General features: G+C 41.7%; 1 protein-coding gene across 2 annotated transcripts in view; it reads left to right on the top strand.

Moving 5' to 3' along the window:
• TPR (translocated promoter region, nuclear basket protein) overlaps positions 1 to 12,774 on the top strand; it is a 46,293-nt gene that overhangs the window by 9,537 nt on the left and 23,982 nt on the right. For both annotated transcript variants that reach the window (XM_069862342.1, XM_069862341.1), the window contains exons 11-23: positions 909 to 1,000; positions 1,807 to 2,004; positions 2,572 to 2,679; positions 3,183 to 3,409; positions 3,971 to 4,134; positions 4,508 to 4,647; positions 4,732 to 4,880; positions 5,178 to 5,340; positions 5,794 to 5,928; positions 6,695 to 6,835; positions 6,994 to 7,162; positions 7,652 to 7,818; positions 8,769 to 8,921. In XM_069862342.1, the coding sequence (XP_069718443.1) occupies positions 909 to 1,000; positions 1,807 to 2,004; positions 2,572 to 2,679; positions 3,183 to 3,409; positions 3,971 to 4,134; positions 4,508 to 4,647; positions 4,732 to 4,880; positions 5,178 to 5,340; positions 5,794 to 5,928; positions 6,695 to 6,835; positions 6,994 to 7,162; positions 7,652 to 7,818; positions 8,769 to 8,921 (2,006 nt within the window). The remainder of the gene's footprint in view (positions 1 to 908; positions 1,001 to 1,806; positions 2,005 to 2,571; positions 2,680 to 3,182; positions 3,410 to 3,970; positions 4,135 to 4,507; positions 4,648 to 4,731; positions 4,881 to 5,177; positions 5,341 to 5,793; positions 5,929 to 6,694; positions 6,836 to 6,993; positions 7,163 to 7,651; positions 7,819 to 8,768; positions 8,922 to 12,774) is intronic.

Genomic DNA, 12,774 nt, shown 5'->3' with positions numbered 1-12,774 from the left:
AGTCTCACATGAAAATACTGTGCTGAATTTCTGTGGGAACTAAGTGCATTCATCTTCATTCATCTTTGGTCATTTCTACTCATGGATTTGAGAAGCTTTTTGATCCACATCTATGTGTGGAAATACGCTTTTTGTATATCTGAAGTATATTCTGTTCCTCACCAAAAAATGCATTTCAATCAAAATGTTTTTGAAGTTCTTTTGTTAACCTGACTTACTTTCTCAAAGAAAAGGGGGAGAAAACATTTCCTTAAGGCTGAATCATGGTGCTTTTAATGTTTGTTTTTTCTGGAGAGAGTTTGAGAAGTTGATAAACTATTTTTATTTGCTCTTAAAAAAAGAAAAAAAGCTACGTAGAACAAACCTCTGTCCTTAATTTTTATTTAACATTAAATCTTGGCTAATATTTACTATTCTAGGTCTATCATTATTTTGTTGGAGTCTGTTTGCTACATATAGGTAATTTCTAAAGGAAAGAGGGAGTGGAGCCAGAAGGAACAGAGACACTTGAAGTATATTTGCTATCTCCCTATGTTAATTCAGTGAAACAAGTGCTTTGCCACTGTAAACCTTCTGCAGTTTGCTGAGAAATCTGATGTCAAGCTTTTCTCCAGCTATTTCAATTCCTTACGTTCAGAAATTATCTCATTTTTGAAGAATCTAATAGCAAAAACCTTGCAGCATTTCAAATTAACCTAGTCGGAGACCTTGAGGATATTTGAGGTGGAATATTGGCTGTAACACCAGTTGCTTGCGCATGTGTGTGTAAAACATGGGTTACAGAAAACTTAAACCAGTAACTTTAAGGACTTTAAGTTATTTAATCTACAGCAGTATTATATTCAAGAACGTTTATGGTGGGCGTTATTGCAGCTCTTTGATGGTAATTGGTGGAGTTTTGTCTTCAGGAGCCATATTGTCTGAGGAGGAGCTGGCAGCAATGTCCCCCACTGCTGCAGCAGTAGCCAAGGTGGTCAAGCCAGGAATGAAATTAACTGAGGTAAGTGAGAAGAAAGTCTTCAATCTCAAGGTTCTTGAAATGCCAACAGAACTACCTTAGTAATATAAGGGTTCAGACATCATTCGCTGTTTTGGACTTTGTGTAATGCCTAACTGAAGTCAGTGAAATCTTTTCATGCATTTGAGGCAGACATTCCTAGCTAAGTTATTGGGATTTTTTTTAAATACCTTATTTCTGTATCAGATGAAAACACTTGTTGGGTATTTTGGATCTTTTTCTGAAATACGTGTGGTTTGTGTGCATGTGAACATATTTTCTGTAGGCTTTTTTGGCAGGATCTTTTCTTTTTCTGCTTACTTGCATAAACTTTTAATCTTTACTGCTGTGCATTTGGTTTATACTTGCAGAAAATAATTAACATAATGATAGGCTGTACGTATCCAGGGGTAAGGGGAATTATGCAATTATTTTTTTCATTTGGTTGGTTAATGGTCATTCTGTCCATCCATTAAATTATTTTCTTCTGTGCATGCTGCTTTCTTTTGTGATACTATTTTTCATATTTCTGTTGTCTTAAACTTCAAGATTTGTCCCTTTTATATAGAATTCCTTTATTGCATACAGTTGCGCTATAAAAGTTTTCCATTTTAAAATTCTTAGGGATAACAGCTTTGCCATGGTCTGAGTCCAGCTTGTTTCTCTGAATTAACTAGTTTAGCGCCATATGAAATTATACAGCCTTAAGGCATGAAGGGTATCATTAGCAGTGGTTCTTTTTTAAGAGGTCTGTCCAGATGTATCAAAACCAAACAAACAAAAGCAAACAATAAATTGTTTTCTTGCAGCTGTACAATGCGTATGTAGAAACTCAGGATCAGTTGCTTTTGGAAAAGCTGGAGAATAAGAGAATCAATAAATATTTGGATGAAATAGTGCAGGAAGTAGAAGCCAAAGCACCAATCTTAAAACGTCAGCGTGAAGAATTTGAGCGTTCCCAAAAAGCTGTTGCTAGTCTGTCTGCAAAGCTTGAACAAGCCATGAAGGTTAGTATAAAATAAAAGAGCTTGTTGGGGAAAAATGGATTTTAATTCCTTAATCCTAATGGCTGTTAGTGTTTGATGGGAACGGTTGGACTCGATGATCCCGTGGGTCTCTTCCAACCTGGTTATTCTGTGATTCTGTGAAATGTATAAAATAGACTCTATAGCCCACTTTTGTTGTGGGAACATATCTGTTAAACTTTCTAGCTTGTGATTTAGAATCAACATTTTTCAGAGGTTTTTATAGTGAAGACATTAATGTGGTGACTTACAATCTCTGATTTCTGAGAGAGTAGAATTCTTTATAAACTAAGATTAGTATTTGTCCAAAGAAATAGAATCAAATTTCAGTGCTGTCTTCCCATTAGTTTTAACACGTGCACTAATACAGCATGAAACAGTGGAGCATTTGATTCCTAAATATGTGCAGTTTAGCTTTTGGAGTATAACTTTAAAGTAATAAAGCACATTTTGGTTCACAAGGTATGTCTGTACATGATTTCATCTCTCTGGAAAGGGATGTATCAGAGTTGAATTGCTGCATGTTTCTTAACCTTTGTTTCCTTGCAGGAAATCCAGCGATTGCAGGAGGATGCCGATAAAGCTAATAAGAATGCCTCTGTGCTGGAAAGGGAAAACCAGAGACTGGAAATACAAGTGAAAGATCTTTCACAGCAGGTAGAACAAATGTTGCTATGGTTAAATGTACTACTTGCAATTTATTGATTAATATGATGCTGTATTTCTGAAGCTTACTTAGAAGTTGTGTTCAGTCACAGTCGCATAGACTGTGGTTGTCATAAGACACGATGTTAAAAGCTTCTCCTTAGGACAACATGGTATCTACATTCTACTTACAAAATTGGAATAAGTTTAGCTGGATAGAAGTGATGCTGCTTTAGGTTAATATTGTTAAACATCTGACATTATGTAACTTTTGTTTGATGTGAGTGCCTGTTCACAGAACTGAACACAATCTACTTCTGATCTTGATGTGGTTTCCTTTTGTCAAGCTGTTTTTTTCTATAATGTAATTATCTTACAAGGATTAATTGATTGTAATAGGTTGTATATTGCAGGACAAAAGTACTTGATTTCCAAGCACTTTATTTCTAACATATTGTTTTGCAAAATGATCTTATGAGACTTTGCAAGACTTAGACTAAAATGTTCTCTTCCAGATCCGCGTGCTTTTAATGGAACTTGAAGAAGCTAGAGGCAATCATGTCATTCGTGATGAAGAAGTGAGCTCCGCTGACATCAGTAGCTCTTCTGAAGTGATATCTCAACATCTAGTCTCTTACAGAAATATTGAAGAACTTCAGCAGCAGAATCAGCGTCTCTTGGTTGCTCTTCGAGAGCTGGGAGAGGCTAGAGAAAAGGAGGAGCAAGAAACAACATCATCCAAGTGCGTTCCTTGTAATAAACTGTTTATACAAAGTACTAACAGGGATTTAGTGAAACACTGCATATTTTTGCTTCTAATTGTTATTAATTGTGTGCATAAGTGTAAGTGCACATATACTAATGAGCAGCTACGTAATTAATGAAATCAAATTATTATTAAGCGGCATTGTCTTCAGGTTTAGGTAAAAATGGCTTTATAACTTTAAGTCTTGTAATAGGTTCCCTTATCAAAATCCAAAATAGAAATAATTGTTGGTATTTTAGTGAATGTAATTTCACTGAGCAGAGCTGTTTTTCAAAAAAGAGAGGTAAGTGTTCATTCCTGTTAGCTGAACAAAATATTAAATACATGCATATCTCATTCACTAAGAGTGATGCCCACATATAATGTAATCTGCATTAAAAGTTCCTGGCCTGATTCTCTGCTCATGCTGCTGGCTGTTGTTTGAAATTATTCACATGAATAGAACTGCCTGGAGGACTTGGGAGAGAATGTAAGGGCTGTGTCGTCTTGGTCTCCCTCACTGTGTATGTCTTTGAAAACAACTGTTGTTGGTTTCAGAATTTCTGAGCTTCAGAGTCAGCTTGAGGAGGCTCTCAATGAGCTAGAAAAGCTGCGTGAATCACGTCATCATCAGGTGCAGCTTGTCGAGTCCATCGTTCGTCAGCGGGACATGTTCCGTATACTGTTGGCCCAGACCACAGGAGCAGTCATTCCCTTGCAAGGTAGGCTGCGTGTTGGTGCTGTATTGGCACTAGTAACTTCTTCTAGAAAATAGTACTAGTAACTTCTGCTACTCTGGTGTTCAGCTTTTCCCTGACTCCCTCTCAAACTAATTAGTTTAGATTTAGGCGCATTATTTTATTTTTACAGTATAGCAACTTGCTGCATAATGCGTGACATATAGTGGGGACTGCATGTGTCCTGGTACCTTGTTGTGGGTACAAAAAGTGAGCTGCTCAGGAGAGCCCAGGTCTTTTCTATCAATACAGTATTGGGTTTAGCTATATTTCAGTGTAATTATATGATATTTTTGCTTTGGCAGGCATTTATTCAGTTATGGCCTTTAAAATCTTCTACATTTTTTATGTTTTTTAGTTTCAGGTATATTGTCAGAGGACATTTCTTTTACATCTACTCCAAAGCGCCCAAGCTTACCCCAAGCCATGTCAACTCCTGCTCCAGTGTCAATGACAGAGTCAGTGGAGACCGTGGAGGCTAAGGCTGCACTAAAGCAGGTATGTTTTGCAGTAAACACTGTAGAAAGCTATCGCTGTTTCTTTTTCCTCTGTAAGCACTTCAATGTCTGTTCTTTAATGTAGTTGCAGGAAGTTTTTGAGAACTATAAAAAAGAAAAGGCAGAGAATGACAAGTTGCTGAATGAACAAAATGAAAAGCTTCAGGAACAGGTCACGGACTTGAGGTCACAAAATGCAAAGATATCCACACAGCTGGAGTTTGCTTCCAAACGGTAAACCAGCTGTTTCATTGCATTGCCTTATGTCTGCATTCTGTCAGTCTAATGTTGACTGCTTGATACCATTTGCTCGGGAAGAGTTGCTAGTTAAACATACAGTACTGTCTGTTCTGTTAAAGAACACGAGGAAATGCTGAAGATGGGGTGAAAAATATACTTTCTAGTTGAGTGAGCCACATGTGTGAGAACTGAGGCACAAGAACATGGAACATAACAGCTATGTTCACACACCTCTTGCGATTAAACCATTGAATGTGGTGAGCATACTTTGCTTTGTTGTTCCATGTGAAGGTATGAAATGCTGCAGGACAATGTCGAAGGCTATCGTCGAGAAATAACATCTCTGCATGAAAGAACCCAGAAACTCACAGCAACTACTCAGAAGCAAGAGCAGATAATTAACACTATGACTCAAGACCTGAGGGCAGCTAATGAAAAGCTGGCGGTGGCAGAGGTTAGTAATACAGTGTATTACTATTAATTATTATCAATGCAGTGTATTGTATTGCTAGATATTCCACGTTAGCACAGGAGTTTTTCTTACAATTATCTTGAAAGCTATCTGAACTCAAATGTGTGGCTTTTTGAGGGCATCAGCTATGAGATTTCTTACAGCTGATGTGTGTGTATATTTGGTGCGCACATTTGTGACATTCCACTAAGTATTTCAGGTACTGAGCAAAGTTAGAACAACTTTCCAAGGTGGTTCAGTTTACAGAGAAAACTGAATGTGATTAGTCACATTTGTGTTCTTACTGTTCTTGGCTTGATTTGCGTGAATTTTAATTTACAATCTATAATCTTAAAAGCTCTTTTTTAAAACTAGCATTAACTGATCATAATTTGAAATTAACGGACAGATTTGGGATTGATAATAAAGTTCTTGTGATTATTTGATGTTTTAAAGGTGAGAGCAGAAAACCTAAAAAAAGAGAAAGATATCTTGAAGATGTCAGATGTGCGTTTGACTCAGCAACGTGAGTCTTTATTAGTTGAACAAAGAGGACAGAACCTGCTGCTTACTAATCTGCGAACTATTCAGGTACGTGGCATTATTCTTATGTCCAAGTCTGTGTATCTTTCAGAGTATTCAACAAGTACCCACGGAAATAAAATACAAAAGTCACAGGGTTGGGTCTTTTAAGTGGATTTTTTTTGTTACAAATTGACACCGAACATAAAATACTTGGGCAATTTGATTAAGCAAGGTTGCTATTAATGCCCTAAGTTATGATACTGTTACTTATTTGGGCAAAGTCCTGAGAATTTTGAGTCTATGAGAAGGGTTTTCACAATAGAATGGAAACAAAACACATAAAAGGAAAGAATCTTTGTTAATTTTTATGATAGCCTGCTGTGGTAGTTTATTTTGCTATTGTTTTAAGGTGTATTTACATTTATACTTCCAAGTCTTTTATTATAAGGTATATTGACTCTAAGTGTATAACTATCTAGAGCCGTCATGTGACCAAGTTCTGTTTCTGTGGTAGATGATTGAGGGTTTTTAAATCCCTGGAATTAGACTGCATGGATAATAAGATTTTCTTCTACTAATACTTATTGTATCAAAGTTATTAAAAATCTTTCCAAACTCAGTCATACAATGTGAGTGCTATTTTTCATAGTTTTCTGTATTTACCTCCTATTATTACCTTCTGTATCTACCTATGTATTATTGCTTGCTTCCTGCAGTAATTATTCTGAGAATGGGAGAAGCGTTGGGACAACTGTGTATGAAGTGCTGCTGTAATTCAGAAGTAAATTCTTAAAATGTATTGTAAGCGTAGTGCATTGTACCCTTTTATCAGGGAATCCTGGAGAGGTCCGAGACGGAAACAAAACAAAGACTCAACAATCAGATAGAAAAGCTAGAGCGTGAGATATCTCAGCTGAAGAAGAAACTAGAAAGTGAAGTGGAACAAAGACATTCCCTTACCAAGAATCAAGAGGTAAGTGTAATTATAAATACGCTAAACTCATTTTAGTGAAAATAAAGCCACAACTGTATGGGTTCTGCCAATTTAGTGAGTTGTTTTTCATACGGGAAATCTGTAAACCTATTTGGCCTTTGTGAAAAATTACAAGTTGAAGAACCTTGTGTTTTCAGGTTCATATCCTGGATCTTAAGAGGCAGCTTGAGACTGAAACAAACCGTCACATTAACACAAAGGAACTGCTAAAGAATGCGCAGAAAGAAACGGCGCTCTTGAAGCAGCAGCTTAACAATACAGAGGCACAGCTAGCGTCTCAGTCGTCACAGAGGGCTCCAGGGAAAGGTAGAGTGGTTTTTTCTATTGGATTCCTCTTTATGTTCGACTTTGCTGTCTGCAGAATGGTAAATGCCGTAATTCATAGTAATTTTGAATTGGGAGGACAGAACACTAAATAGTAAACCCCTTCATTATTACAATCTCACATTGAAACAAATGCTAGCCAGGATGAGTTGTTAATTTAATGTCCAAGGAGTCTTTGACAAAGGGCAAAAATAAAGCAAAATGTGTTAAAGAATCCCTTTTATTTTTATTTGTGAGAACTTAAATCTGTTAGGTTACTTATTTATAAATCACCAATGGGTTTTTGTCTGAATCAACGTTTGTTGTAAGCTGCTATTTTGGTTAGGGCTTTAGGGCTGACAATTTATTTAGGGAAGCTTTCTGAAAGCAATTTTTTTTCCTTGTTATTACCCTAAAAAAATTTGTTTTCAACAGCGGTTTAAGAAACTGAATTGGACTTGATTGGTTAATTACTGTGTTCTGACATTCTAGGTCAGCCTAGTACAAATGAAGATGTGGATGATCTTGTAAGTCGACTCAGACAAGCTGACGAACAAGTTAATGACCTGAAAGAAAGACTGAAGACAAGTTCTAGTAATGTAGAACAGTACAGGACCATGGTTCTTAGTCTGGAGGAATCCCTTAATAAGGAAAAACAAGTAAGTAGTTACCACTGTTTATTGTAGCAAAGAGACAAAGAAAATGAAAGAATTTTTCTTATCTTTGTACTCAGTACAGTCTGTGGGATTATGGAAGGAATTCTAAGCTAAAGTTAGCTGAGAAAGCTTTAGAATATAACATAAGACCATGTTTTTAGAAAGTTTTATTAAAAACACTTGATCATGGTAACGTTAAACCTTTTTGCAGCATATTTTTAGAAAGTTGAATTGTAAATTTAAGTCAAAGATGTGTTCTGCCAATGTCTTCCTCTGAAAGAGGAGAATTGACTTTTAAACTCTCTTCCTTATAACCCTGTGATCAGTGATTACAAGTATTAATTAGCTCTCAATCAGGAGTGGTTAAATTTACACCTTCTGCATCAGTGAGGTGTTCAGTGATGCAAAAGAACACTCTTTGGGTGTGTGGTATTTTTGGGAAAAGCTTGAGAAGGAGCTTCCTGTCTGTCATATACTACACCATGTTAATAGAAAATGACACCTGTTCTTCCAGGCTGCGCAACATGTGAAAAAGAGATAGACTCAGGAAACAAAATTGTCATTTTCTGCTTGTTTCAGCACCCAGGAGACAGTGGAATGCTGCAAGTTCTCTGCCTGACTGTTTTCTGTTACTGTAAATACTTCATTGTGACTTGACATGCTTTAACAGTATTGCAGACTGTAGGATGCGATAGGTGTGCAGCAGCCAGCATATCTCTGAGTGCTGTCATCTAAACCTTTTCTTAATGTACTTCATGAGGTATTGCAGTTTTAGAGGGAAAAAAAAGTATTTTCAATGCTATTTGTCATTTTCCACATTTTCAGTATCTTTCTAAATGAGATGCTGAGAATACCTGTTCTGGCTTTAGATTGTTAATAAAATTCAGGTTTCATGTCAGAATAGCATATTTAAATGGAAAATAATTGATCTCTCCTGATGGTTTTTAATGAAGGTGACAGAGGAGGTTCGTGCAACTGTTGAAGCTCGTCTGAAAGAATCTTCAGAGTATCAGGCACAGCTGGAAAATAAGCTGATGGAGTCAGAGAAGGAAAAGCAAGAACTGCAAGAGGAGAAGCGTAAAGCTGTGGAGAATATGGAACAACAGGTATGCACTGCATACCCCCTCCCTTAAACTCCCTTATAGAGAGTCCACAAGAATGCATTTCTACATAATTCCCTAAACTTTAATTTGTTTTCACAGTATAGTAGAGTCCAGAACTAAATCCGTTAGGATGTACAAAAGGCTAACTGAATTTGAGAGGTTTCCAAACATTAACCTTATCACTTTGTTAGGGTTATTGTGTGTTTAAAGTCATCACTATCTTCCTGAACTTCGAGCTCTTCTTGCAGAAACACATGAGTCAAAGCCTTTGAGAAAGGTTCCAAAAAAGATGTTTTTGAAACCTGAGCCAAAACCAGGTTTCTGGCATGCGTGTATTTTAAAACCAGAGTAGTTTCTGCCCTATTCTTCTTCGGCAGCATCTAGCAGCAGGACGGTGAGTTCTGTGGTGGGGTGGACGTTTTGAGGCGGTGGGAGCTTCCCGGAGCCGGGAAAATCCCAGAAAAATAAAAAACCCAGGCGAGGGTCCTGACAGCCCCCACACGCCGGTCCCGCGCGGTGCCTGACGGGAGGGGGCGGTCCCGGCAGCTACCGCGGGAGATTTAAACGCGGAGCAGCCATTAACACTGCTTCTTCGGCAGCATCTAGCAGCAGGACGGTGAGTTCTGTGGTGGGGTGGACGTTTTGAGGCGGTGGGAGCTTCCCGGAGCCGGGAAAATCCCAGAAAAATAAAAAACCCAGGCGGGGGTCCTGACAGCCCCCACACGCCGGTCCCGCGCGGTGCCTGACGGGAGGGGGCGGTCCCGGCAGCTACCGCGGGAGATTTAAACTGCGCCCCTGGGAGCACCGCGACCTGGAGCACGGCGAAGAGGAGCGTGGCAAAGAGGTGCGGGGCAGTTTGAGCGGCAGTTCGAGCGGGCAGGGCGAGAAGGCAGGGCGCAGAGAGGACCTAGAGACTAGAGAGAAGACACCGAAGACCATGGTGGCCACCCGTCAGAAGGTTAAAGCTGCTCCGTGTGCTGCAGCAGGCAGGGTGGATGCTGCCACCCAGACGGAGCCACAGTGGGTGCATGCAACTACCCAGACCCTGGGCTGCAGGCAGTGCCCCCCTCCCACACTGGCTTGTGCCTCTGGTCCTGGCCCCACTTGTGAAAGCTGTGCTCGAGTGGGGGAACTCCTTCACATGGTGAAGGAGCTAAGAGAGGAGGTGAAGAGACTGAGGACCATCAGGGAGTGTGAGAGGGAGATTGACCAGTGGAGCAGGGCCCTCTCACAAACTCAGCAGCCTGCTGGGGCTGGAGTGTCCGAACATCATCCACCTGCAAACTGCAGGGTTGGGGGAACAAGAGATGGGGAATGGCAGCAAGTTCCTGCCAGAGGAAGGAAACCTACTCCCCTCACTCATACAGCAAAGCCCCAGATCCCCCTGGCGAACAAGTACCAGGTGCTGCAGGTGGAATCCAGCCCTGAGGATGAGGATGGTGGTTCCCACAGCCTAGAATCCTTCCCTAGGCTGCACCATTCTCAGAAAAAGATAAAAACATCTTCCATCAAGAAGAAGAGGAGGGTGATTGTTGTAGGGGACTCCCTCCTAAAAGGAACGGAGGGACCCATTTGCAGGCCGGACCCGCTCCACAGAGAGGTCTGCTGCTTACCGGGTGCATCAGGGAAGGAGGTGGCTAGAAAACTTCCTTCCCTGGTTCACGAAACAGACTACTATCCTTTGATAGTGGTCCAAACTGGGAATGATGACCTAACAAACAAAAAAGCCAAAGCCATCAAGAATGGCTTCAGGGCAATTGGGAAAGTGATGGAGGGCTCTGGGGCACAAGTAGTATTCTGCTCCATCCCAATGCTAAATAGAGAGGAGGGGGAAGCCAGGATGAAGAATTCGATTAATACCTGGCTCCAAGCCTGGTGCGAGGAGAGGGGCTTTGGCTTTTTTGATCATGGGGGGGCTCACGCACCCCCAGGCTTTCTCGCTAAGGGCGGGACACATGGGTCTCCTGGGGGGGCTAAAGCCCTTGCCAGAAACCTAGCCAAGCTCATAAATCGAGCTTTAAACTAGATGTGAAGGGGGAGGGGGTTGAGCCCAGGCTAGACAGGAATGAGCCTGGATGTGGGGCAATGGTGATTGGGAGAGGGTGTGCGGGCGAGGACCACCAGTACCTCACCGCACAAAAAGTGGGGGAGAACACACCTCGGGGTGTTAAGGGAGATGCAGGCACTCTGGTGTCAACTACTCCAGTTACCAGGCAGTTGGGAATGAACCCTGTTCCCTCTAGGAGGGCTGAAGGATCGGCAGCTCAGCTGAAGTGCATTTACGCCAGTGCACGCAGCATGGGAAATAAGAAAGAAGAGCTGGAAGCTGTCGTAGGGCAAGGGGCCTATGGTGTTGTTGCCATCACGGAAACGTGGTGGGACGACTCATATAACTGGAGTACGGCTATGGTGGGGTATAAGCTTTTCAGACGGGACAGGAAGGGTAGGAGAGGAGGTGGGGTAGCCCTCTTTGTAAGGGAGGACTTGGACATCACTGAGATGGATTGTGGAGATGAGGAGGTTGAGTGCCTGTGGGTCAAAATCAGAGGAGCCCACCAGAAGGTAGATTTTGTGATGGGAGTCTGTTACAGACCACCCAACCAAGGAGAAGCAGCTGATGAGCTCTTCTATAAACAGCTGCGGTCAATCTCTAGGTCAATGCCTCTCGTTCTTGTGGGAGACTTCAATCTGCCTGATATCTGCTGGGTGTACAACACAGCAGAAAGGAAGCAGTCTAGGAGGTTCCTGGAGTGCGTGGGAGATAACTTCCTTGCACAGTTGGTGAATGAACCAACCAGGGAAGGTGCCCTCCTGGACCTCCTGTTGGTGAACAGAGAAGGCCTTGTAGGGGATGTGGCAGTAGGTGGACGCCTAGGACTAAGCGACCATGAGATTATAAAATTTTCTGTTCTAGGTGAAGTGAAGAGGGTGGTTAGCAAGACCGTAACATTAAATTTCCAGAGGGCAGACTTTGATCTCTTCAGCAGGCTGGTTGGTGAAGTCTCATGGGAGACAGTACTCAAGGGCAAGGGAGCCCAGGAGGGCTGGGAGCTCTTCAAAGGGGTGCTCCTAGCAGCTCAGGAGAAAGCCATCCCTGTGGTCCGGAAAAAAAGCCGGCAGGGGAGAAAGCCAGCTTGGTTGAATAGAGAGATCTTGAGGGATATCAAGAAGAAAAGAAATGTTTATGGCCTCTGGAAGAAGGGACAGGCCTCTTGGGTGGACTACAGGAGGGAAGTGAGATTGTGTAGGGAAAAAATCAGAAGGGCTAAGGCTCAGCTAGAAATTGGATTGGCCAAGTCAGTGAAAGATAACAAAAAATCTTTCTACAAATATATAAATAATAAAAGGCAGACTAGGGAGACCATACAGTCCCTATTGGACACAGAAGGGACAACAGTAACAGGGGATGAGGAAAAGGCTGAGGTACTTAACGCCTTCTTTGCCTCAGTCTTTAGTCGTAAGGAGGGTCGTTCCGCCTGTGTACAAACCCAGGAGCTAGAGGAGCATAATGAGGCTCCCGTGATCCAAGAGGAGGTGGTCAGAGCCTTGCTAGCCCGACTGGACAGTCACAAGTCTATGGGGCCGGACGGGATTCACCCTAGGGTACTGAAGGAGCTGGCGGATGTGCTGGCCAGACCCCTTTCCATCATCTTCCAACAGTCCTGGAAGACTGGGGAAGTCCCACTGGACTGGAGGCTGGCTGATGTTGTGCCCATCTACAAAAAGGGCCGCAGGGAGGACCCAGGAAACTACAGGCCTGTCAGTCTGACCTCAGTGCCAGGGAAAGTCATGGAACAGGTGATCTTGAGTGCTATCATGAAGCACATGCAAGAGAACCGGGTGATCAGGCCCAGTC

The sequence above is a fragment of the Phaenicophaeus curvirostris genome, chromosome 8, assembly GCF_032191515.1.
Source record: "Phaenicophaeus curvirostris isolate KB17595 chromosome 8, BPBGC_Pcur_1.0, whole genome shotgun sequence".
Lineage (NCBI taxonomy): Eukaryota > Metazoa > Chordata > Aves > Cuculiformes > Cuculidae > Phaenicophaeus > Phaenicophaeus curvirostris.
This window is presented reverse-complemented; position numbering and strand designations above follow the sequence as displayed.